Source organism: Mauremys mutica, chromosome 7 (genome assembly GCF_020497125.1).
Source record: "Mauremys mutica isolate MM-2020 ecotype Southern chromosome 7, ASM2049712v1, whole genome shotgun sequence".
Classification (NCBI taxonomy): domain Eukaryota; kingdom Metazoa; phylum Chordata; order Testudines; family Geoemydidae; genus Mauremys; species Mauremys mutica.
The window spans coordinates 30,593,868-30,620,749 of record NC_059078.1 but is presented as its reverse complement, the minus strand read 5'-3'; the positions used below and the strand labels follow the sequence as shown (position 1 = coordinate 30,620,749).

The 26,882-nt window shown below is 57.4% G+C and overlaps 1 protein-coding gene across 1 annotated transcript in view; it reads right to left on the bottom strand.

The window, feature by feature from the left end:
* Positions 1-2,257: 2,257 nt before the first annotated feature.
* The window catches only part of MACROD1 (mono-ADP ribosylhydrolase 1), a 203,971-nt gene continuing 179,346 nt past the window's right edge, over positions 2,258-26,882 (bottom strand). Inside the window, exons 5-10 of the mRNA XM_045024864.1 lie at positions 14,359-14,475; positions 5,608-5,729; positions 5,246-5,276; positions 5,078-5,151; positions 4,389-4,470; positions 2,258-2,324 (exon numbers count right to left, since the gene is read on the bottom strand). Of these exons, the coding sequence (XP_044880799.1) occupies positions 2,320-2,324; positions 4,389-4,470; positions 5,078-5,151; positions 5,246-5,276; positions 5,608-5,729; positions 14,359-14,475 (431 nt within the window). The 3' untranslated portion in view covers positions 2,258-2,319. The remainder of the gene's footprint in view (positions 2,325-4,388; positions 4,471-5,077; positions 5,152-5,245; positions 5,277-5,607; positions 5,730-14,358; positions 14,476-26,882) is intronic.

The window sequence follows — 26,882 nt, the reverse complement described above, 5'->3', positions numbered from 1 at the left end:
GACCCACAGCCCCCCCCCCCCACAACTCCACCGGTGCCCCTCACTCCTGACCCACAGCCTCCTTAGCTGCTGGTGCCCCCCCAAGCCTAACCGACAGCCTCCTGCTAGCCCCCCCCAGCTCTGTTGGTGCCCTTCAATCCTAAACCACAGCACCTCCCCACAGTTCCACTAGTGCCCCTCACTCCTGACTTGCAGCCCCGCCCCAGCCCAGTCCTCAGCCAGCTGAGGCATCTGCTGTTGCTCACCAAGCTAATCTGTATTCTACCCAACAGCCTCCGCTGCTGCCTTTGTCTCCTGCTCCAGCCAGGTGTGACGGGGAAATGGGAGCTGGGCGCCCCACGCCTAGTGGGAGAGAGAGTGAAGGAAATTAACTAACAAGGCTGCACCTCCAGCCCTGATCCTGAGAGAGGCACACATAGTGCCCCCCCTCCCCCAAGAGCATGTTCCCCCCCTCAGCTATTCCCCTCCCACCCAGCACGGCAAGGCAGTTGGGGCACAGTCAGTGCCACACTCAGGGGAGCACCAGTCTCTTTACCTAATTCCCAGCAGCCCCCCCCCCAACCCATTCCCCACTCAGAGTGCACGAAACAAACTAGAAATCCTGGCTTCCAGCCCCTCCCCCAATCTCTGGGCCACCTCCCTCCCCATGATGGGGACAGAACCCAGGCGTCCTGACCCCTAACAGGAGTTCCCAGAAGAAGAGTGAATGGGTGGGGGGGGTTTGAATGCCAGCCCCCAACCCCAGCTGTGGGGGGAGCAGACCAGACAGACCCCTTCTGCAGGAGAGCAGCTGCAGTGTCTTGTGGCTAAGCCAGGCTGGGCATAGAAGGGCCCTGGACTCCCAGGTTCTAGCCTCAGGTCTGGAAGGGAGGGGGCTAGTGTCTGGGGAGGCTGAGAATCAGGACTCCTAGGTTCCAAGTCAGCCAGCCCCTGCCCTGCCTTATCTGCTAGACAGTTACCAGCCCTTTCTAGTATCCATGTCCCTCCAGAAGCTGCACAAGCCCGTCCCCAACAACCCCAAAACCCACAGCCCAAGCTGTCAGCTGGTGTCTGCCTGGAGAAGCCTTTTAAAGGCACCTGATTAGCCCTCCCCCCCCGCCCATTAACCTGCCCCCATCACACCTATGTGTGTCTAGGTCTGGGAGTCACTGTCCCTGCCCCCAAAACACCAATATCTGGGTCTGGGACATTTCGTGCAGCCCCCTGGATAGACCCCCCCCCCAGGAGTCCTGAGCGCAGCACAGCCCTACTGAAGAGCCGGGGGGGGGGGGGGGGGGGGGGAAACGTGCCCCTGAATTCCTGAACTATCCGGACCCCAAACCCTCCCACCACGCTGCGTTTGTCTCGGTCCCTGCTGCCCCCTGCTGGAGGGACCAAGCCCAGCTCTGTGTCTGCCCCTACCGCCCCCTGCTGGACAGCGTCAGAACCGCCCAGCCTGTGTGTCAGCTTCGGATCCGGTACCCGAGCCCCTCCCCACCCCGAGGAAGCTCCCAGCCAGGGGCCATGGGACAGGGACTCTCCCAGAAGGCAGCAGCAACACGATAATTCAAAGCAAATAACTTTATTAGCTGGGTGGGAAACGAGGGAGGGTCTCACTGGGGGAAGTGAAGGTGCTGAAGTTGGGAGGTTCTTTTCTCTCCCAGGTGCAATAATGGAGGGGTTGAGGGACAATCAGCAGAGAAGGGGGGCAGGCAGCATCTCTGGGGGGGGGGGTCTTTCAGGGCTGGGCTGCCAGCTGCTCAGCGGTGTCTGTGGGGGAAGAAAGACGCGGGGTCAGATCTGTGCATCCAGGGGCATCAGGGGGCAACAGGCCAGAACCAGGTGCATGGCTGGGGGGGAAAGGGGGCAGAAGGAAGGCAGCATTTGGTACTCAACCCCCAGCGGCCATGGGATCAGTGCCTCATTCCCAACCTGCAGCCCCCCCCAATCGCAGCCCTGGGCTCCCTCCCCCAGCTCAGCCGGTGCCCCTCAATCCCAACCCACAGCCCCCTGCTTTGCCAGCCCTGGGATCCCAGCCCAGCTCCACCGGTGCCCCTCCGTCCAGACCCACAGCCCCCTGCTATCCAAGCTCCGCCAGTGTCCCTCCATCCCGACGCATGGCCCCCCCGCTATCCCAGCTCTGCCGGTACTCCTCAGTCCTGACCCACAGCCCCGCCTCTTATCCAGCTCTGCTGGTGCCCCTCAGTGCCCCCCGCTAGCCCAGATAATGTGGTTCTGGGGTTAGTGAGTGGGGGGTTCCGGAGTTAGGGGAGTTCCCCCCACTGCACATGGTGCTGGGTTGGGCTTACCCATCGCAGAGAGGGAGGGATGGGGTCAGGATCAGGCTAGAAATAAGAGAAGGGGGAGGGTTAATCCAGGGAATTCCCCCCCAAAATACACCCAATGCCCAGTGAGGTGGGGAAGGGGAGAGCCCACCCCCATCTACCCTCCCTGGGTGTCCACAGGGTCCATCAAAATCTGTGTGGGGCAGGACAAGGGGGAGGGAAAGGGCCCCCGTGTACTGGATGGGGAAGGGTTTGGGGCAGGAGGATGGGAAGGGGTTGGGGAGCTGTGGGGGCAGGTCAGGAGGCTGTGAGAGAAGGCCGGGGGGGGGGAGGGGTCCTGGGGGGAAGGAGTCCCTGGTTGCAGGGGCTCAGGGGGAACAGTTGTAAGTAGTCAGGGGATAAGAGAGAAGGTCCCCTCACAGATCAATAACTAGTTACAAGACAGAAAGGGTAGGAATCAATGGTCAGTGTTCACAATGGCGAGCAGGAAGTGGCAGGGTCCCCCAAAGATCTGTACTGGAACCAGTGTGGTTCAACATATTCATAAGTGATTTGGAAAAGGGGGTGAACAGTGAGATGGCAAAATCTTCAGATGATACTAGACTACTCCAGATCGTGGTCAGCTTTGGACTGAACTAAGAGTTACAAAGGGATCTCACAAAACTGGGTGACTGGGCAACAAAATGGCAGATGACCTTCAATGTTGACAAATGCAAAGTGACACACATTGGAAAACATAATCCTACTATACAAAAATGATGGGGTCTAAATTAGCTGTTACCACTCAAGAGAGATCTTGGAGTCATTGTGGCTAGTTCTCTGAAGTGATCCGCTCAAAAACGCTACCAGAATGTTAGGACCCATTGGAAAAGGGACAGATAATAAAACAGAAAATATCATAATGTCACTAGATAAATGCATGGTACGTCCACACCCTGAATACTGTGTGCAGCTCTGGTTGCCCCGTCTCAAAAAAGCTATAGTAGAATTGGAGAAAGTGCAGAGAAGGGCAACAGGAATGATTAGAGGGAAGGAACCACTCCCATATGAGAGACTGAAAAGACTGGCAGTGCTCAGCTTGGAAAAGAGACGACTAGAGGGGATATGATAGAGGTCTATAAAATCATGACTGGTGTGGAGAAAGTGCATAAGGAAGTGTTATTCACCCCTTCCCATAACACAAGGACCAGTGGGTCACCCACTGGGAAATTAACAGGCAGCAGGTTTGAAACAAACCCAAGGCAGTATTTCGTCACACAATGCACAGTCGGCCCGTGGAACTCATTCCCAGGGGATGTTGTGAAGGCCAAAAATCTTATCCAAAAAGGAACTGGATAAGTTCACGGAGGACAGGTCCATCACTGGCTACTAGCCAAGATGGTCAGGGATTTAGCCCATGCTCTGGGTGTCCCTAAACCTCTAACTGCCAGAAGCTGAGACTGGACGACAGGGGATAGATCACTCGATCAATTGGCCTCTTATGTTAATTCCCTCTGGGGCACCTGGCATTGGCAACTGTCACAGGATATGGGGCTAGATGGACCATTGGTCTGACCCAGTACGGCCGTTCTTATGTTCTTAAGCTGGCTGAGAGGGTCCTGCAGGATAAGGGGAGTCACAGGAGAGCCCTGAGAGACTGGTGAGGAGAGGTTGGGGGGAAGAGTGGGGGAGACTATGGGGGGATCGGGGGCAGGGGAGCTGTGCCAATGGGGAATTAGAGGAATGGGGGGCTGGGGGAGAGTTCTAGGGGTCAGAGTGGGGGGTTATGGGGGCTGAACCAATGGGGAAATCGATGGATTGGAGGCCAGGGGTTGTGGGGGGAGGGAGGTCCTGGAGGGGCTGGGAGAACTGCAGGGGGGATCCATGGGGACCGTACCAATGGGGAAGTAGAGGGGTGGGGATCTAGGGGGGTCCGTACCATTGCGGAAGTAGAGAGGTTGGAGTCTGGGGGGGCCACACTAATGGGGAAGCAGAGGGGTGGAGGTCGGGGGGGCGTACCAATGGGGAGGTAGAGGGAGGGGGATCCGGGGGGCCATACCAATGGGGAGGTAGAGGGGGACCAATGAGGGTCTGGGGGGCGTACTAATGGGGAGGTAGAGGGGTGGGGATTGTGGGGTGGCGTACCGATGGGGAAGTAGAAGGGCAGCTTCTCCTTGTAAATCTCCTCATCCTTCTCCTGGAAGACGCAGATCACCAGCCGGTCGACCTGCCAGGTGTGAGCAGGGATGTGGGTCAGTGGTGGGGAGCGAGTCCAGCATTGGAGGTGTGGGGGAGAAGACTCAAGGGTCGGCAGAGCTGAGAGCTGCAGGTCTGGGCACCTGGCCTAAAAAGACTCAACTCCTCCCCTGATCATCACCGCCCCCATCCCTCAGGTCACAATGGTGTGAGCACAGCCACAGGTCCACTCACAAACACCAATGTGCACACACGTGCACATTCACAGTCACTCATGTGCATGTTCACAAACACCAGCATGATGCTCACAAACCCATTCACACTCGTGCGTGCTCACACACACCAACATGACGCTCAGAAACCCATTCACACTCATGTGCATGCTCACAAACACCAATGTCACACTCACAAACCCATTCACACTCATGTGCATGCTCACAAACACTGTGATGCTCACAATCCCATTCACACTCATGTGCATGCTCTCACACACCCATGTAAACACTCACCTCCCATATGCCCAATGCCCCCAGCACCTCCATGTTCCTGCACACACTCCCAGTGCGCCTGCTGTTTACACCCCTGTGCTCCCATGGCCAGTGAGGTGCCCAGCAGGGGGCGCCCACGCTTTCCCTCACCTTCTCCTTGTTCACCTCCAGCCACTCCCGCAGCGTCCTCAGGACGACCTCGGCCGCGGCATCGCTGGGGTACCCTGGGGGCAGAGCAGCAAGGATCAGAGCTGGGACCTGTAGCGAGCCCCCAGCCCAGGAGAGGGGCTCAAGTCCCCGGCCCAGCCCCATACTCACCGAACACGCCTGTGGAGAGACAAGGGAAGGCCTGGGAGGAGAGACAGATAGCGGGTGAGAGAGACAATTGCCACCCCCCCCATCCCCCACCGTCCCCAGCACCCCATCCCCCACACAAATGCCACCCCACACCGCTGCTCCCCCAGCACCTGCCCCCTCAGCCAGCACCATCCTCCACAACACTGCCCTCATCCCCCCACTGCCCTTCCCCATTGCCCCCCACAGCACTGTCCCTCCAGCACCCCTTCATACAACGCCCCCTCCCAAACCTCTTCTCCGTTTGTATAAACCTCCTTTCTCCCCAGGTGCGTGACCCCCAGCAAACCCCAGCCCCTCCCTCGTGCACCCCCAGGCTCTCTCACCACGGTGCGGAGTTTGTTCTCCACGGCCAGTTTCAGGCTGTTCTTGTAGCAGTTCTCCAGCTCCTTTTCCTGGGCAGCGCTCGGCTCCCCCTGGGCAATGGGACCCACTGCGTGAATGACATCTGCACAGGGGGGAGGCAGGGGGATGAGAGATGGGGAGACCCCCTCACCCCGCAGCACAGCACAGCACCCCCTAGTGCCGGACTGGGGCATGCACTGACTGGAGGGGAGAGCATCGCCTACTGAGCCCCGCCCCACAGCACAGTGCCCCCTAGTGCCGCACTGAGAGCGAGGAGAGAGCACCCCCTACTGAGCCCCACCCCACAGCACAGCGCCCCCTAGTGCCGCACTGAGAGCGAGGGGAGAGCACCCCCTACTGAGCCCCACCCCACAGCACAGCGCCCCCTAGTGCCACACTGACTGCAAGGGGAGAGCACCCCCTACTGAGCCCCACCCCGCAGCACAGCGCCCCCTAGTGCCACACTGACTGCAAGGGGAGAGCACCCCCTACTGAGCCCCACCCCACAGCACAGCGCCCCCTAGTGCCGCACTGAGAGCGAGGGGAGAGCACCCCCTACTGAGCCCTGCAGCACAGCGCCCCCTAGTGCTGCACTGAGAGCGAGGGGAGAGCACCCCCTACTGAGCCCCACCCCACAGCACAGCGTCCCCTAGTGCCGCACTGAGAGCGAGGGGAGAGCACCCCCTACTGAGCCCCACCCCGCAGCACAGCGCCCCCTAGTGCCACACTGACTGCAAGGGGAGAGCACCCCCTACTGAGCCCTGCAGCACAGCGCCCCCTAGTGCCGCAAACTGACTGCGAGGGGAAAACACCTCCTACTGAGCCCTAGATCAGGCCTCGGAGTTAGTGACTGATGCCCTGAGAACCAGGACTGCTTGGCCTGGGGCCTTGGCAATGGCTGGTCCTTTCTGAGCATCTGCAGAGAACAAACATCAAGTCCGTCCCTAAGTTCCTCATTGGCCGAAACTTCCCCCCCAGTTTCATTTTCGGTTCAACCCAAAACAATCCCCCCCCCCCGACTTTTTGGAACCAGCAGCAAATCCTCTGCTCAGCTCTGCCCCCCACCTCTCCTGCTCGCTGCGGGCAATGCCACCAGGCTGCTTGGCCCCCGGGCATCCCTCCTGCTGCTGCGTCCGTCTGTTCATCCCGCGGTCCCTGGACAGGGATGGATATTAATGAGCCCCCACTGGGAGATCCCCCTCCCATCATGCTCTCTTCGCTCGTTTCCATGGCAGACAAGGATGCTGGACACTGCTTGGGGCCGGGGTGGGGTGTGGGACCTTCACACGTGTTGCACAGAACACTGGGTATCACGGATCAGCCTTGCCAACCCTGCGTAGGGGGGTATCTTAGTTACAGCCTGGCCACCTTCCCCGCCCCCCAAGGTCACCCAGTCATGAACAGAGAGTGCCCCCCCCCCGCAACTATTCCAGCCCTGCGCTCCCCCCAGCTCTGCCAGTGCCCCTTTACCCTGACCCACAGCCCCTGAGCATTGACTACCAATTGAACTGAACAGCAATGCTGACAACAGAGACCTGGCAGCTCATTACATGAGTGATGGGGTTGGATTTGAAGCTGGGGCCTGGGAGGTGGGAGCTGCAGGGGACTGGGGACCACCCCATCTATTTCATATTCCTGACACACACATGCAGTGAGCGCTGAGCCAGAGCCCAGCAAAGGTCAGAGCTGTCATTTCTCCCCATGCACTGCGCCCACCTGACCCTGGGACTGGCTTGATCTTAAACCTGGGTCTGGAAATGTCTTGACAAGATCCCCCAGTGCCCCCTGCCCCTTCCCCAGCTGCTGCCCACCCCCAGGCCTGGCTCTGCTCTCTTGCGGGCAGCATGGGATGCAGAGCCCTTCCTAACCTTTGCCCAATCTGGGTGGAACCCAGGAGTCCTGAATCCCAGCCCCCTGCTCTGACCCACTCGATCCCATCCCCCACCCGGAGCCAGGCACAGAACCCAGGAGTCCTGGCTCCCAGCCCCCGCACTCTAACCCACAGACATGCCCCCCCAGCCAGAGTCCTCCTCCCAAGGTCCTGTCGCTGACAGAGGAGCTGTCAGCCCAAGGTCTGAGCCCTACTTCATGCCCCATCAATCAGCGGCTGCTCGTCCTTCAGCTCCAGAAGGGTTTGCTCCAGCAATGGCCCTGACACCCGCCCAGCTGCAAAACAGCCTGTGCCCCTCCTCGTGCTGGGACAGAACTAGGAGTCCTGACTCCTGCTCCCCCCCCAATTCTAACTGCTAGACTCCACTTCCTTCCCAGAGCCAGAGCCCGAACCCAGGATTCCTGCTCCCGACCCCTCCCCCCCAGCAGCCTGTGGGCTCTGGCAGTGACTCCTACGGCCCAGGGAGGTGCTGACTCTATTCAGCCCAGGCTGCCTGGCTGCTGTTGTCCTGCTGTGTCCCTGGGGCGGGGGCTGAGGGGCCCAGTTCTGCTGCTCGTGTAAATGCCAGTTGCTCCAGTGTGAGTGGGGCCCTGTTGGGCCGGGCACTGCCCAGACCCTGACTGAGATCAGGGCCCCCACTGTACCAGGTGCTGCCCAGACCCTGACTGAGATCAGGGCCCCCATTCTGCCAGGCGCTGCCCAGACCCCAACTGAGATCAGGGCCCCATTGTGCCAGGTGCTGCACAGACCCCGACTAAGATCAGGGGCCCAGTGTAGAAGGGTGTATTGGGAACTCTGAGGCTCAGCTGCTTTGTTATTGTAGGGTCTTTTGGGAGCATGCTGCTGTGTTTTAATGGCGGCTCCCTAAATCCCCCGGAGGCACAGATCTGGCAGCAGGAGCAGACATGCTATCAGGTAAAGGAGTGAGGTTTGCGGGGGGGGGGGGGGGAGTGGCAGCTGTTTCTCCTGGGATCCAGCCCCCTGCTGAGCCCCCCAGCCCACTACCTGTAGCACAGCACCCCCTTGTGCTGCGAGGCTGCGGCCAGCTCTGAGGGCAGACCTACAGGGGATGGAGGTGGGGTGAGGCCCAGGTCTCTGTCCCTGGCACTGGGGGCTCTAGGAACCCCCCAGCCCTACGGGCACAGAGAACAGGCTCCCGGACGCCAGCCACAGGGTGAGCCGAGCTGTGTGGGACGTTCAGTCCCAGCAGGGAGACGGGGAGGCTTGGCAGGAGGGGTCCTTTCCAAGGCTGCAATGGGAAGACATGGCTGGGAGGGGCACATGCAGGAGACAAAGGCCAGGGAGGGAGGGGAACCAACCCCCCAGCCTCGCTGGGGCAGGCGATATACTGCCAGGTGCTCTAACCACTAGACCCCACTACCTTCCCAATGTGAGGGATGGACCAGGCGGGGAGTGGAGAGTGCCAGGATGGGGCCATAGGGGGACCCCTGGGACACTGCAGGGGTGGAAGAGCCAAGAGGGCACAGGGGGCACAGAGGGGCAGTGCAGGGGGTACAGGGGGTGCAGAAGACACAGAGCAGCAGTGCAGGGGATACAGAATGGTAGTGGAGGGGACATAGGGGGTGCAGGTGGCACAGGGGGTGCAGAGGCACATAGTGGCCATGCAGGGGACACAGGGAGGCAGTGCATGGAGCACAGGGGGTGCAGGGCCATGGGGGGTTCAGGACCCCACCCCCCTCTGGTGGGGTGTGTGGGGGTCTCTCTCTGCCCTAGTTATTTACTGGCCCCATCATGTTATTTGTGCATCGTATTAGCTTTTGCTCTGGGTTGATTCTGGATGCATCCACCCCTCCCCTACATGTCTGCCTGTCCCTTCTCCCTGCCATAACCCCCGGCTCCATCCATCCCCTCCCCCACTCACCCACCCACCCACCCACCCCCTGCCAAGCTCTGGGGCTGGGGACTCTCTCGAGGAGCTGGTTTGCAGAGTGTGTGTGTGTGTGTGTGTGTGTGAGAGAGAGAGAGATCTGTGTGGGTGGGAGATCAGAGTGTGTTATTAATGTATCTGTGTGAGACCAGTGTGTGTGTGTTTGTGTGTGTGAGAGAGAGCGGGAGAGAGATCAGTGTGTGTGTTAGATCAGTGTGTGAGAGACATCAATGTGTATGCATGGTGTGTGCGTGTGTATGTGTGTAATATCGGTGTGTGTGATCAGAGAGTGAGATCAGTGTATGTTTGTGTGTGAAATCCAGTGCATGTGATCTCGATGTGTGCATGTGTGCATGATCAGTATGTGAGATTGGCATGTGTGATCATCAGGGATCCTAGTTTTCCATGATAAAAAAAGCCAAAATTATCTGATAAAAAAACATAGAAATCTTTGTTTTTCCAAGATTAAAATTCAACACAGAACTTAAGTTCCCCTGCCACAATATCTACAGGTATCAGTTGAATACAATTTTTATTGGTATACAGTAGAACCCCGTAGAGCTGAGTCTCCATTATCCAGCTCTCTGGATTTAACCGAACCACCAGTCTGAGATCAGTGTATGAATGTGAGATCAGTTTGTGTAAGATCAATGTGTGAGTCGAGATCAGTGTGTCTGAGATCAATGTGTGATTGTGAGATCAGTGTGTGTGAGATCAGTGTGTGGTTGTGAGATCAGTATGTGTGAGATCAGAGTGTGAGTGTGAGATCAGTGTGAGTTGAGATCAATGTGTGTGAGATAGATGTGTGTGTTTGAGATCAGTATGTGTAAGATCAATGTGTGTGAGAACAGTGTGTAAGTGTGAGATCAATGTGTGTGTGAGATCAGTGTGTGTGAGATCAGTCTGTGAGATCAGTGTGTAAGATGAATGTGTGTGAGGTAAGTGTGTGTGTGATCAGAGTTTGTGTGATCAGTGTGTAAGATCAATGTGTGTGAAATCAGTGTATGTGAGATCAGTGTGTGTGGGATCAGTGTGAGTCTAGATCAGTGTGTGTGAGATCTGTGTGTGTGTGTGTGATCAGTTTGTGTAAGATCAGTTTCTGTGAGATCAGTGTGTGACTTGAGATCAGTGTGTGTGAGGTCAGTGTGTGAGTTGAGATCAGTGTATGTGAGATAGATGTGTGTGTTTGAGATTAGTGTGTGTGAGATCAGTTTGTGTAAGATCAATGTGAGATCAGTGTGTGAGTTGAGATCAGTGTGTGAGTTGAGATCAGTGTGTGTGAGATCAGTGTGTGTGAGATCCGTGTGTGAGTTGAGATCAGTGTGTGTGACCACGGTGTGAGTGTGAGATCAGTGTGTAAGATCAATGTGTGTGAGATCAGTGTATGTGAGATCAGTGTGTGAGTGTGAGATCAGTGTATGTGAGAGCACAGTGTGAGATCAATGTGTGTGTGTGTTATCAGTGTGTGAGATCAGTGTGTGTGTAATCACAACCCTACCACTCCCCTGCCCCGCCATTTGCACAGAGTATCGCTGCCTGCCCCACATCATGCCTCTCCCTGACAGCCCGGTCGATAGCACTTTGCATTTGCTGTTCTTGTCTATAATATTAGCCTGATAAATAGAGTGCTGTTCACTCCCCCCCTCCCCCCGGGATGTTATTGATAACACGCATGGCCGGCAGCCAGGGGCCTGCACGACAGATCTCCCCAGCACTGCAGGTGGTGCTGGGTGGCAGGGCCGGCTTTAGGAAGTGCGGGGCCCAATTCAAACAGTTTCAACGGGGCCCTGGCAGGGATGACTTAAAAAAAAAAAACACGTAAAGAAACACGTGGGGCTTGTATTCACCGGATGGTGCTCTGAGTTTTTGGCGGCACTTCGGCGGTGGGTCCTTCACTTGCTCCAGGTTTTCAGTGGTACTGAAGGACCCACTGCCGAAGTGCCCTCGAAGACCCGGAGAGAGTGAAGGACCCGCTGCTGAAGACTCAAACCGCCGCCAGGTGAGTAAAAATTAAAAAGGCGCCTCTAGCCAGGGAAGGGATTCTCACTGGGTGTGGGGCCCTCTTAGGCACGGGGCCCGATTCAGGGGAATTGGTGGAATAGGCCTAAAGCCGGCCCTGCTGGGTGGGGGGCTGTAATCAGCTGCAGGGCCAGGGTGGGGTTCAGTAGGAGGAGCTCTACCCCCTCACTGTCAGCACTGGCCCCTCTGGCCCAGGATGGTGTTGGGAGGAGCTGTGCTGCAGGGAACAGCAGGGGGGCATCTCCTTCACTCACTGCCTGTCCCAATGGGGCTTGCAGATCAGCATTGGCTGAGACCTTCCTGCACCCAATGTGCGTGTCTGTGAGAGGGTGGGATGGAAAGAAGTGTGTCTGATATCACAGTGTGTGTAACATCTCGGTCGGGGTCTGTGCAGCACCTGGCACACTGGGGCCCTGATCTCAGTCGGGGTCTGTGCCGCGCCTGGCACACTGGGGCCCTGATCTCAGTCGGGGTCTGTGCAGCGCCTGGCACACTGGGGCCCTGATCTCAGTCGGGGTCTGTGCCGCGCCTGGCACAATGGGGCCCTGATCTCAGTCGGGGTCTGTGCAGCGCCTGGCACACTGGGGCCCTGATCTCAGTCGGGGTCTGTGCAGCGCCTGGCACACTGGGGCCCTGATCTCAGTCGGGGTCTGTGCAGCGCCTGGCACACTGGGGCCCTGATCTCAGTCAACAGTCCTTAACCAGAAGAGTTTACAATCTAAATACACAGGGACTGGGTGGGAAAACAGAGCTGCACAGAGGGGAAGGGACTTGATGGCAATAGAACCCAGGCATCCTGACTCCCAGTCCAGTGCCCCACCCTCTAGGCTGGGCTCAGCACAAAGACTCCTGCCATTTGCAATAACCCAGTGGAGTTGCAGCCCCCCACTTTGCCTCACATTGCAATGCCCTGCTGGGGAGCCCCCCGGGCAGAGCGCATGGTGCTGTACATGGCCCCCTCTCCCAGGTGTCAGTCACACGTCATTCCGCGATGCAGCTGGCGAGACTTGGGGGGACGAGTTGAGAACAACCCCCCCCCCGGCAGATCTCATTCCTGCCCCCTCCCTTCCAGACGGATCATGGGCGGGGGGACCCCAGCTCTCTGTGCCTCTGCTCTGGGGGGGGTGGGGGATGCACAGCTTGGGGGGTGGGGAGTCACCAGCTACCTGGGGTCTCCTCAATCCAAGATTCTCTGATGGCAGTGAAGGACAGACCCCCAGGGGTACAACACAGGGGTGACACTGAGAAACCCTGCCCATGCCTACTTTACACACACACACAGCTTTACACATGCAGAAGTACTGCTTTCCATACACACTGACACACTTGAGGTGCACACTGCTTTACACACACACACACTGCTTTACACACAGTCACACACACACTGCTTTTTATGCACAGTCACACACACAATAAGCTGTGGAACTACTTGCCACAAGATGTCACTGGAAGGCAGCAAATTCACAAGGAATGACAGGAAGGGCTTTAGAACAGGGAGCCTGGACTCTTGGGGCCACGCCCAGCTCTGGGAAGGGAATGGAGTCCAGTGGTTGGAGCAGGGGGCTGGGAGCTAGACTCCTGGAAGGGAGTGGGGCCTGGTGGTTAGAGCAGCCCCCAGACATGGTCTGCCTTGCAGGCCTCCTGACCCGAGGGCCTGGCTGGGCGTATGGATGTGGCCCCGACTTCCCTTGATGAGCACAGCAGAGCAGCTGGCTGAGCCACTGCAGTGCATCCCCATGGGGCTGGCTCTGAAACGCAGGGGGAGGATCACGCTGCTTCTCGCACCCACCCCAACTCCACAACCTGACACTCCCCAAGTCCACAATCTGACAGATCCACCCACACAGCCAACCTGACCCAGCTTTACACACAACCCCATTTTATACACACATGCCAGGACCCCCTCCCATCCACACCCAATCACCCACAGTCAGATTTCCCAGTGCTCCGCTCCCATTCAGAGCTGGGATTCTCCCGGGCAGCCCCCTCCAGCTGGGCCCCCAGCCAGCCCAGCTCCCCCCACTGAGCGATGGCACCAGGCAGCGTGGGGCTGTTTGTGCCACATCTCTTTGGGGCCCAATGATGCAAAACCCCAGACGCGGCTTGTTTTCCACATGTGCTTCTGCTGGCATGCGGGTGATGAAACTCGGGGGTGGGTGTGCACGTCTGTGTGTGTTGACAGCCTGTGCACGCACCTCTGGGATTGTGTGTTGTGCAGGTGTGGACATGCAGGCAGGGGTGGGTGTATGTGCAGGCAGGGTGTACATGGACCCATGTGTGTGTGTACATGTGCAGAAGTTTGCAGGAGCGGAGGCGTTTCTGTCACACAGGCTATATAAGCAACCCGCTGGGACTCAGGTCTCCTGCTGAATTCACACAAACACACTCTGCCCAGCTCCAGGCATCTGTGCCCTGCTTCTCCTGCCACATTTGTACCAGGCAAAGTACTACCCAGGAGTGTTTACACCAGTATGTCCAGTGACTGCACAGAGTCAGAGACCCAGATCTCTCTGTGCCAGGTACCTAAACTGGAGTATCAGAGCAATTGAGATACATGTCTCCTCAATTCCCCGCCCCCTCCACACACACACTGTAATGTGTGAGGCCGGGCAGTGCTGTTATCCCTGTTATACAGATGGGAAACTGAGGCACAATGAATTGTCCAGGGTCCCACAGGAAGCCTGGGGCCGAGCAGGGATTTGAACCTGTCTCTCCTAAGCCTCTGGCTATCCCTCTACCCAGTGGGCCAGCCTTTCTCTTCAACGGGCCACCACTCCTGCACCTGATTCCCTGGGAAGCTGAACCTGTGACGTCTTGTGGGCTGCACGAAGCAGCAGTGGGTGCGGCCCTGGCACCACCAAGCCACGGCCCCGCAGCCTGGCCTGCTGGACCCAACGGATGTTACAGACAAGACCCCCGGCCGGTATCACTCACATTTGGCTGGGAGCCGGTATCCACAGCTGAGCTTGGCTTTCCCTGTCTCACACCCGTTCAGGGATCGGCATTCCTCTTTGAGCAGCTCTCCGGCAGCCCGGTGAATGCACCCGTCCACTGCAAGGCAGAGAGGAGGCAAAACGTTATCCTGGCATCAAGCAATACCGTCAGGGGCACGGTCCCACCGTAATGTCACCGCTGGGCATGGCAGGATGCAGTTCCGCCTACTGCCATTGGGGACTTCTGGAGCTGCCGCAGCCCTGCAGGGTGCAGTACTGGCTGCTGCCACTGGGGGGTGGTCAACATAAATGGTTAACTGCCCTGTTACTGTTACCAACATAATGCCCTTAGCCTAAATTTCGGGGCTGAAGGTCCAAATCCCAGCTGATGATCCCTGGAAGGTGATGGGGGTCCTTACAGATATTGTAGGAGCATTGAGAGGCCACCCACTGAGGTCAGGGTCCTGTCGGGGGTGCTGCAGACACAGGGAGAGATGGTCCCTGCCCCTAAACCCTCACAGTCTAATAAGTGGACAAAGGGTGGGAGAGGAAAACAGGCACTGAGGGGGAAGGGACTTGCCCTAGGAGATTAGTGGCAGAGGTGGGAATATAACCCAGGAATTCTGGCTCCCAGCCCTCCTGCTCTAACCACTAGACCCCATTCCCCACCCAGATCTGGGAATAGAACCCTGATTCCCAGCCCACTAGATAGACATCTCCTTTGCTGTCCTGCCACAAAGAAGCCAGAGACTAAATTCTTTGTTTAATAGGGATAGTCCAGGGACCTGGGGCACCATCCTTCTGTTAGAGGATAAACCTACTGGCACCCCTACCCCGCATAGCGCTGGCTGTTTGAATGCACACAAGCGCCCACAGCTGGGGGCTGCTGGGGGATAGAGACCCTAACCCGGTTGGCCATCCCCCTTCAGGCCTCCAATCCTATTACAGATCTCAATCCATTAGAGCTAATGAATCCTGTCCCAGTCCCATTCTCCGCCGTCCATTCTCCCCCCAGGGAGGAGTAGGTGGATGGATCATAAAAATAAGTCGAAGCAGATTATAATTATTTTTTGAAAACAATCCCCCCTTTCCAGATTCACTGAGCGAGAGGGATTTACACACTGATCTGGGGATTAGCAGGCAATGGAGGTGTCGTCCATGTGTCAGTCACTGCTGCTGATCTAACCACAAGTCACCACTCCCCTCCCAGACCTGGGATAGAACCCAGGTGTCCCAGCTCCCACTCCCCTCCCCTCCCCGAGCCAAACATAGATCCCTGGGGTCCTGACTGCCTACCCCCCTTCTCTAACCATTAGATCCCCTCTCTCAGTGGGGTGGGGGGATGCCCAGGCAGGCGGGTGGGAGGGTGTTGTCAGCACCGAGTTCATTACAGTGACACATTGATTGGGTGTTTCCATTATTAGCTCGTTGCCAGTCCATCCTGCGATCCATAAAGCAATATTTCACCCGCCGGGCCTGGTGGGGGGCAGAGGGGAATTGGGCTGGATTGCAGCCAGTGCTGGAACATGGCACAGAGCAGGAGGGCTAGGTGTGCTGACAGCTCCCTGGGTGTGTGCATCTGGGGTCGTGTCAGGGCGTGGGTGGGAGGGGGTGAGAGTGGGGTCTAGTAGTCAGTGCACAGTGGGGGCACGCGGGGGATAGAAGGGAGATGGAAGAAGCTGGGGGGGCAGGAGGAAGGGAGTCAAGTAGGGGATGGGTTTTGGTGCCAGCAGGGGTTGGTGGTGGGGTGGCAGTGGGGAATAGGGGGATGTGGGATTGGATGGGAGATGGAGGGCAGGTGATGCTGGCAGGGGGACACAGTGGGGGATGGGCAGCAGTGGGGAAATGGCAGGGACAGGGGGTGGGTGCCAGTGAGGGGGACAGTGAGGGATGAGGTGCAGGAAGGAATGGGAGGGGCAGAAACTGGAGGCTGGAAGGGACAGGGACACCAGTGGGACATGGGGGTTGGATGCTGGTGGGGTTGGGGTGGACAGTGGGTGATGTGGGGGCGGGCAGGGGATTAGATGCCAGCAGGGTTGTGCGGATGGTGGGGGATGGGGATGGAAAGCTGGCAGGGTTGGGGGACAGTGGGGTAGGGGGATTGGGTGCTGGCTGGGTTGGGAGGATAGGGGGTCAGGGGGGAATGGGAGCAGGGGGTGCCATCAGGGTTGGTGGACAGTGGGGGATGGGTGTGGGAGGGACAGTGGGGGATGGGGTGGGGGGACTGGGTGCCAGCAGAGTTGGGAGGGACAGTGTCGGGGGGGAGATGGGTGCTGGCTGGGTTGGGAGGGACAGTGGGGGGGAGATGGGTGCTGGCTGGGTTGGGAGGGACAGTGGGGGGGGGAGATGGGTGCTAGCTGGGTTGGGAGGGACAGTGGCGGGGGGGAGATGGGTGCTGGCAGGGTTGGGAGGGACAGTGGGGGGGGAGATGGGTGCTGGCAGGGTTGGGAGGGACAGTGGCGGGGGGGAGATGGGTGCTGGCCGGGTTGGGAGGGACAGTGGGGGGCAGATGGGTGCCGGCCGGGTTGGGAGGGACAGTGGCGGGGGGGAGATGGGTGCTGGCCGGGTTGGGAGGGACAGTGGGGGGCAGATGGGTGCTGGCTGGGTCAGAAGGGACTGTGGGGGGGAGATGGGTGCTGGCCGGGTCGGGAGGGACAGTGGGGGGGAGATGGGTGATGGCTGTGTTGGGAGGGACAGTGGGGGGGGGGAGATGGGTGCTGGCCGGTTCGGGAGGGACAGTGGGGAGGAGATGGGTGCCGGCCGGGTCAGGAGGGACAGTGGGGGGGGAGATGGGTGCTGGCTGGGTCGGGAGGGACAGTGGGGGGGAGATGGGTGCTGGCTGGGTCGGGAGGGACAGTGGGGGGGAGATGGGTGCTGGCTGGGTCGGGAGGGACAGTGTGGGGGGAGATGGGTGCTGGCTGGTTCGGGAGGGACAGTGGGGGGCAGATGGGTGCCGGCCGGGTCGGGAGGGACAGTGGGGGGGGGGAGATGGGTGCTAGCTGGGTCGGGAGGGACAGTGTGGGGGGACATGGGTGCTGGCTGGGTTGGGAGGGACGGGGGGGGCTGGGTGCCAACAGGGGCTGGAGGATGATGCTTTGGAGGCCAGTTGTGCCCCCCTTAGCGGCAGGCTGCGCATGGAGGGGCTATTTTTGGAAGCTCCTGGCCCCGGGGGAGGTGCCCGTCATTTCCACTCTGCACAGTGGAGCTTTGAATTCCCCGCCTGAGGTTATACCCTGCTGGATTCATAAACCCCCAGAGCGGGAGTGTGGGGAGAGCTCCTCTCCCCCCAAGGTCTCCCAACCCATCCCAAAGGGACCCTCCCACTCATCCATCTCTCTGGTGGGAAATGGCCTGACTCACCCAACTTAGCTCCCCTCCCCAGCCAGCCAGTCCTCTGCCCTAGGGCTGGATCAGAGCTAGGGACCCTAAGAGGGGAGAGACTCCATGTCTCATTTCCCCCAGCCAGCCCTTCCCCCTCTGCCTGCCCTGGGGACAAGCCCCCTGCACAGATCCATAGGTAGCTCACTCTAGCCAAGGAGAAGATAAAATGTTGTGCCACTTTGTGTGGGTGCGTGAGGAGCTGGCGTGGGCCTGTGGATTGGGGGTTACCTTTCCTGCCCTAGCCCCGAGGCTGCACAGATCTCAGCTAAAGCCTTCATGCCCCTGCAAAGCCAGAGCTTCTGGCAGGAACCGAGTCAAGGCGGCAGGACGCCAGGGGAGCCCTCGTGCCAGGAATGAGCATGGGTCAGAGCAATCGCACGGCACACTCCAGTGTATGTGTGTGTGTGTGTGTGGAAATCCCCAGCATGCATTGCAAACCAGGGGCTACAATCCTGCAAAAATATACTGCACCTAGTACTCTGCACCTGCCACTGAGATGCACCCACCTCTGAGGTGGAGCCTGGGGTGGGTTGTACAGAGATCCCTGCAGGTCGCAATTACTCCAGTGAGATGGGAGGGAAGCAAGGCCCCAGGGCAGGTGTGGGGGTCTAGCACAGCAGAACTCAAGCACCCTAAAGGATGAATGGCCCCCATCCGGGCTCCCTTAGGGAGAGGGATTTGCCTGCCCATGCTGCAAACAGCCCAGAGTTGGGGACGGACCCAGGAGTCCGGACTCTGGGCTGCTCTAACCCACTAGGCCCCTCTCCCCTCCCAGAACTGGGGGTAGAACCTTGAAGCCCTACTCCCAATCCCACAGCTCTAACCACTGGATCCCACTGCCCTGCTCCCTGACACGCGCCTTGTTAGTGTGAGCAATTTTCCCATTGCTCCCCAGTTTGCCTCCCCCCTCCCTCCTGCTGAGCCTGCTGGAATGGGTCCCCGGATAGCGATTGGAAATGACAGCTGCAGAAAGGAGAGCAGTGCCTGGGAAAGGGCAGAGTGTGTGTGTGTGTGTGTGTGCGTGCAGCGTGTGTGTGTGTGCACGTGAGATCATGAAATAAACCACACAAGTGCTCTCTGTTTGGGGAGTGGATGATGTGTCTGGTGCACAGACAGAGAGATGGAGACAGACGCACAGACAGAGCCACTGGGGTGGGAGGTGGCCTCTTGGCTCTGATTTGCAAACCCACAAGGGGTCTGTAGCACCCTCCTGTTAAAACACCCCCCCTTCCCCGCCTGGTGCAGGCAATATCCCAGCCCTGCAGATTCTGAGGAGCTGGGGGATCGGCAGGGAGCCCCATGGGATAACTAGGATTCACAGAGTGGGGCTCAGTAGGAGGTGCTTCCCCTTCCCCCGCCACAGTGAGTGCAGACCCCAGTGCCCATGTGCAGTGCTAGGGGACACTGAGCTGCAGGAAGCAGAGTCGGGGCTCAGGAGGGGGCACTGTACTATGGGAATCAATACTGATCCCAGTGTCTCAGTCCCATGTTATAGCCACTAGACTCCATTACCATTCCAGAGCCGGGACCAAAACCCAGAAATGATGACTCTCAGCTGCCCCTGTCCTCATCCACCAGACCCCGTGACCTCCTGCAGCTGGGGACAGAACCCAGTAGTCCTGATGCTCAGCCTCCCTGCTCTAACCAGTAGATCCCGCTCCCCTCCAGATGGCCAATGCAGGGATGACTGACCAGGCTTTGGCGTGGTTGCACACAGGTCCACTGGGGTCAAGGCACAGTCCATTAGAATCCCCCTGGGAATGGCTCCCCCTTCACCCCACCCCCCCGCACCCCGTAGAGCGGCCATCCACCCACGGCTCAGCCAGGGAGCGGCTGATTAGGCAGCCTGGTCTGTATAATGAAGACCCTAATCCCATCTGAAGGGTAGCGCAATGGGATAGCGCCAGTAATCCACTTCCCCCTTTATCCCTTACATAAGGGAATGGACCCCGGAGCCATCTGTCAGCGAGGGATTATTCCCGCTGCAATCTCATCACAGACAATTACGGCTCCCTCCCCCACTCCCTCCCTGCGGCTGGGGTCCGGGCAACCAGGAGCCAGGCACGTAACAGTGCAGCATTACAGGATGTGCCAGGGAGGGACAGATCCCCACGGCCCGTGACCAGCACCTCAGAAACACAGGCTGTACAAACCCACCCCTGCTCTCGCTCACTGCACCCCACTCCCCTCTTGGTGACTGGAATGGAACCCAGGAGTCCTGCCTCCCACCCCCGCTCTAAGCAACAGACCCCACTCCTTTCCCAGAGGCAGGAATGGAACCCAGGAGTCCTGCCTCCCACTCCCGCTCTAACCATTAGACCCCACTCCCCTCCCAGGAGTCCTATATTTCCTTTCTGAGCCCCCTGACCCCCTCCCTGTGATTCCTCATCTTGCACTGTTTAGCATGGACAGACCTGGACCAGATCCTGCCCCCCACTGGGCTAGAACGGCTAATTATTTAGGGCCAGATCCCTGGCTGATGCAAAGGGCCCAGTCCATGGATGTCAGTGGAGCCAATTTACACCGGCTGGCGATCTGGCCCATTGACACCAATGGAGCTATGGCCAATTTACACTGGCTGGGGATCTGGCCCATTGATGCCAATGGAGCTATGGCCAATTTACACCGGCTGAGGATCTGGCTCATTGACACCAATGGAGCTACGGCCAATTTACACCAGCTGGGGATCTGGTTCATTGACGCCAATGGAGCTACGGCCAATTTACACAGGCTGGGGATCTGGTTCATTGACGCCAATGGAGCTATGGCCAATTTACACCGGCTGGGGATCTGGCCCATTGACGCCAATGGAGCTATGGCCAATTTACACTGGCTGGGGATCTGGCCCATTGACGCCAATGGAGCTACGGCCAATTTACACCGGCTGGGGATCTGGCCCATTGACACCAATGGAGCTATGGCCAATTTACACCAGCTGGGGCTCTGGCCCATTGACACCAATGGAGCTATGGCCAATTTACACCAGCTGGGGATCTGGCTCATTGATGCCAAAGGAGCTATGGCCAATTTACACCGGCTGGGGATCTGGCTCATTGATGCCAATGGAACTATGGCCAATTTACACCAGCTGGAGGTCTGGCCCATGGACACCAATGAAGTTATGGCCAATTTACACCATCTGGGGATCTGGCCCATTGACGCCAATGGAGCTACGGCCAATTTACACCGGCTGGGGATCTGGCCCATTGACACCAATGGAGCTACGGCCAATTTACACTGGCTGAGGATCTGGCTCATTGACGCCAATGGAGCTATGGCCAATTTACACTGGCTGGGGATCGGACCCATTGACACCAATGGAGCTATGGCCAATTTACACCGGCTGGGGATCTGGCCCATTGACACCAATGGAGCTATGGCCAATTTACACCGGCTGGGGATCTGGCCCATTGACACCAATGGAGCTATGGCCAATTTACACCGGCTGGGGATCTGGCTCATTGATGCCAATGGAACTATGGCCAATTTACACCAGCTGGAGGTCTGGCCCATTGACACCAATGAAGTTATGGCCAATTTACACCAGCTGGGGATCTGGCCCATTGACGCCAATGGCGCTACAGCCAATTTACACCGGCTGGGGATCTGGCCCATTGACGCCAATGGAGCTATGGGCAATTTACACCGGCTGGGGATCTGGCCCATTGACACCAATGGAGCTACGGCCAATTTACACTGGCTGGGGATCGGACCCATTGACACCAATGGAGCTACGGCCAATTTACACTGGCTGGAGGTCTGGCACACTCAGATAGTCTCCGCTCACCCTGCCAGCCCTGCTGCCTGTGGGCAGGTACCCTTCATGCCGTGGCATCTCTCCAGTGGGGTTTCCCTTCTCTAGTCCTCTGCTCAGGGGATGCCATTTCCAAGGGGGAAGCCATGCCAGGGACTTGCTCTATATGGGCTGTTGTTTTCTGGCACCAAGGCGAGGGACGCAGGTGAACGCTGCAGATGTGCAGAGAAGGGGCAGGGGGGGTGGGAGTCAGAGACGGGCTATAAAAGGCAGAGAGCGTGAAAGACTTGTGATGCAAAGCAGAATCAGTGCTGGCTCAGCAAGTTGGAAGCACCTAGAAGCTGGGACCGTGGGTCCTTGGAGAGCCCATGGATTAGGGGAGGGGAGCTGGGCTTTAAGGCAAAGAGACAGTGATCCCTGTCTCCGTGTCATGCGTCCCAATTTTCAGAGCTGGGGGCAGGACCTAAATATAGGCTCCTCCAAATTGTATTTTCTGGCTCTAAAAATAAGAGTCCTGATTTTCAAAAGCTCTGTGCTGTGGGGCTCAGCAGGGGGCGCTCTCCGCTGGGAACTCATTGATGGAGTACAATGCTAGGGGGCACTGTGCTGCAGAGTGGGGGTTCAGCAGGGGGCGCCCTCCCCTCTGAGTCAGTTCTGATGACCATGTCTCAGGTACCTACTGTAACCATTACTCCACACTTCCTTCTATGGGGCAGGGACAGAACCCAGGAGTTCTGGCTCCCAGCCCCCCCGCTCTAAACATTACACCCCACTCCTCTCTAAAAGCTGGAAACAGAACCCGGGAGAAATCTTGATTCCCAGCCCCCCCTCCACACTCTAATCCAGTGGTTCTCAAAGCTGGTCTGCCGCTTGTTCAGGGAAAGCCCCTGATGGGCCGGACCGGTTTGTTTACCTGCCGTGTCCGCAGGTTTGGCTGATCACAGCTCCCACTGGCCGTGGTTTGCCGCTCCAGGCCAATGGGGGCTGCGGGAAGGGCGGCCAGCACATCCCTCGGCCTGCGCCGCTTCCCGCAGCCCCCATTGGCCTGGAGCAGCGAACCACGGCCAATGGGAGCCATGATCAACCGGACCTGCGGACGCGGCAGGTAAACAAACTGGCCCGGACCGCCAGGGGCTTTCCCTGAACATGCAGCAGACCAGCTTTGAGAACCACTGCTCTAATCCACTAGACCCCACGCCCCTCCCACGACTGCAACCCAATACAGGGCTAGGAATAAGATGTTACACTTGTATGCAAAATTCATGTGTGTCAATAACAATGGGATACAATATTTTATTTTCCTCCACCATTTCCAGGGCGATTTTTTGTCCCAAATTAAAACCCTTATCTCATTTGAAGCCGGACGCAACTCGGAACTCTGGGAAGTTCTGCGTTTTTTCCTGGGTCAGAACACGAATGTGGAAATGTAACATGCAACGACATTCTGGGAAAACCGTCCAATGTTTCCTTTTCAGAAGGTTACATGTACAATAGAATGATAAGCAAAATGACCAAGTGAAAGCAAAGCACACATTTTTCCACTGACAATTTCGACACAATTAATAGTTTGGCTTTTTCAGAAGGAAAATATGTTCTGTCAGAAATATTTCAACCAGATCTAGTCTTATTGTTTCCTTTTGCTCCCGCCTGTATCCAGATGTTGTCTCTTGTCTGGTGTCCCTAACCTCTGTTTGCCAGAAGCTGGGATTGGATGACAGGGGATGGATCACTTGATGATAATCTGTCTGTTCATTCCCTCTGGAGCACCTGCCATTGGCCACTGTCAGAAGACAGGATACTGGGCTAGATGGACCTTTGGCCTGACCCAGTATGGCCATTCTTATGTTCTTATGTCATGCTCAGATTGGAAGCAACTTGGGGCTGGGGCTCTCTGGTTTGTGTCTGTACAGAACCTAGTGCGATGGGGCCCTGGTGTATAGCAGGGGCTCCCAGGTGCGATGGTGATACAGATACTAGATGTGATAAACAGAGATATAATAATAAATGTTTCAGAAGTTTATTTTGGGTTTTTCAACTAAAACCCTGAACATTTGAGATGTAGAATGTGGCTGAAAATCAGGGGGAAAAGGTTGTTTTTACCTGGGAAAAACTCCAAATTGTTCCCAATCTGGATTTACCTCCCAGTTCTCTCTGGAACTAGACTGGAGATGGGATAGGCCCTCCACGCAGACCCAGGGAGATCCCCCACCGGGTGCTGTGTTCAGCCCAAGAGGCCCCTCGCCCTGGTGTCTGGGCTGTGCTCCCGTTACTATGAAGGTGGGGAGGCGAGCAGCAATCAGGCCGGTGTTCCTGTGCCCTTTGGTGACTCTGACATTTCTGTGTTTATGGCAGTGTCCGGAGGGCAGGACCGATCTCACCCCCCTTCCTGAGCTGATGAAACTGCACATGGCACAGTCCTACGTGGGGCAAAGCACCAGCTCTATCCTTCCCCCACGGCTCCAGAAACTTCTCTGTCCCACTTGAATTATACACCAGCTGGCTCCCTGAATGTGAGAACCCAGCCCTCCTCTGCTCCAACCACTAGACCCCACTCCGCTCCCAGAGCCAGCTACAGAACCCAGGAGTCCTGGCTCCCAGGGCTTTGAGGTTTTTCCATGGAAGCTTGTTTATTATTGTCATTATTACAGTTAAGCACATGAGATCTTTCACCCTAGATCCAACCTGAGATTCCCTCCCCCGTCACCCTGGCTCAGACCAGTGGCCCATCTACCCCAGCACAGGGTACCAACAGGTGTCTCTAAAGCAGTGAGATCCCCAAGGAGGTGAAGCTCTGTCACTAAGTTCAGTGGTGCCCTTTCCTGGGACTTTAACATCACTGCCTCCTGAAATCTGGCATGAGAAGAGACCCCCCCAACCCCTGACTAAACGGGACAGGGGGCACAGGGGGCAGAGAAGTTCTCCAGCAAAGCACAGAAGTTTGTGTCTCCTAAGCCCTGGGTGGCTGCTGGCAAAATGCAATCAGCTGCAGCAGCTCTAGGTGACGGCCGTTGGGAGGGGTGGCTAATTGCGGAGCCCATCTGCAGCGCAGAGCGGCACTAACGAGCATGTCCTGTTAATTAAGTCTCAGAGGGCAAGGCCATGGTATGATTCTGGCAAATATCCCACTTGCCTTCCCTTGTGGCTAATAAATAAGATACCTGGTGCTGGATGATAAAGGAGGATTCACGGATTCATTCTTAACAGAGGTGGGGTTGGCATGCAGAGGTTGTGGCACGCTCACACGATGCACACATGACGGGGGAGAGTCTGTGTGGCATCAGCAGAGGCCCACACACACACATAGGCAAACGTTCAGACAAATGCATACACAAAGGCACATGCACACACACGTGCACACACCAATACTTCACACACACATACATGCTCGCACATAGGAACACATGTACACACACACATATGCAGGTACACACAAACAGGCAAAGGCACACCTACACAAACACACATACACATGCTCACATCCATGGACTCCCATGAACACAGAAACACATACATGTGTACATAGATAGGCTTATATGGGGACAGATGGAAGGGAATAGATAGATAGTTGTGTATGGGGATAGATAGATTAGATTAGATAGATAGATGGGTGTGTATGGGGATAGATAGATAAGATAATGTAGCAGGAATCCTCCCTGGGCAGGATGACAGTGGCAGGGTTCAGTTACTGCCACCAGTACCAGGAGAAATAGCATGTGGTGAGCCTCCCCCTGCCTCCGCTCTGCCCCACTTTGGGAGGGAGCGAGAGGTCTGACAAGGGAAAGGCCAGGAACAGCAAATGCAGGGAGATGGTGCATGGCAAACAGACGGGGTCCAGGTAGTGTGCCTCCTCCACAGAGGCCTGGGAGCCAGAATGCCTGGGTTCTCTCCCCAGCTCTGGAAGGGCAGTGGGGTCCAGTGGTTAGAGTGGGAAGGAGGTAGGCCAGGAGTCAGCACTCCTGGGTTGTCTCCCCACCTGTGGGAGGGCAGTTAGAGCTGGGAAGGAGCATGAAGGGGGTCAGCTCCTGGTAGGGGGAAGGGCCCACGGTTGCTGTTGTTCTGACACACTCAGCTGTGCTAGAAAGCTCCCTGTGCTGGAGGGAAGTTTTGGGGGTTATGCGTGGCAGCGACGGAGCAGAGATTGTAAAGAGAGAGTGGGGAATAAATAATACAGGCCCTGGGTTATGTAAGGGAGCTAAATAATAGATAGTAATAATAGTCCATAAATAATGCAGCCCCGGGATCCTGAGGCATGATGAGCTGTGCGGGGGGGGGATCACCAGACACAGGGGACTGGAAATTCACAGAGGGGGGGTGTTTGCATGAGCGACTGATTTGTAGGCACTGCGTGCTGGCCACATCACAGAAGCATTATAACATGACAGGGGCTGGCTGTGTCCCACTTCCCTCCCCGGGTGGCAATAGATAGAACCCAGGAGTCCTGGCTCCCAGCCCCCCAGCTCTAACCACTAGACTGGTTCCCAGCCCCCTATTCTAACCCATTAGACCCCACTCCCCTCCCGGAACTGACCAAGGAACCCAGGAGTCCTAGATCTAAATGTATAATTATTGTGCTTTGTGATCCGTGAACAGGGCTGGCTGGGCTAGTGTGGGGCTGGCGGCATTCCTATCGGAGTACCCCAGGAGCCCATGCTCTGCTGGGCCCATGAGCGCCGTGGTCCCTTTCCATCCCTCTGGGCCTATGTCTCACCAATCTCGAGGTGTAAATGGGCTCCTCACTGCAGCTCCATTCGTATGTCAGCGGCAGTGTGGAGCTGACCGGGGAAGGGGGCTGGGCTGCGATTTGGGCGTTTTTAATATTCCAGGAAGGGAAAGATCCCACTGCAGTCCCAAAGCCAGGGATATCACTCTCCCAGCCACCCCCTGCACTGACCATTAGGCACCACTCCCCTCCCAGATCCAGGGATAGAACCCAGGAGTCCTGACTCTCAGCCCTGCCCTGCTCGAATCCACTAGACCTCCCTCCCCCCACTGGGGATAGAAACCAGGAATCCTGACTCCCACCCTAGCCTGCTATAAATCACTAACCTCCCATCCCAGAGCTGGGGAGAGAGCCCAGGAGTCCTGATAAACATTCCCTGGATGGTGCTCATAGCAAATACCAACACGTCTCCTGTTCCATGGACTGAGTTTGTTGGGTCTCAGTTTGGTACCCTGGCCTAGCAGAGAGGCTGGGGGTATGAAGGGGCCACGAGGATGAGGCTGTCCACTCTGCCCCAGGGATGTCTCCTGCAGCGAGCGGCTCTGGACTCCCCTAAAGCACCTTAGGGAGCAGGTAATCTCTGTCCCTTCCCTGCAGTTCACCTCTCCTCCAGCAGGAGTCATGGCGGGGCCGGGAGAGGAGCCGGTGTGGCACGGGGGCACGGAATGGG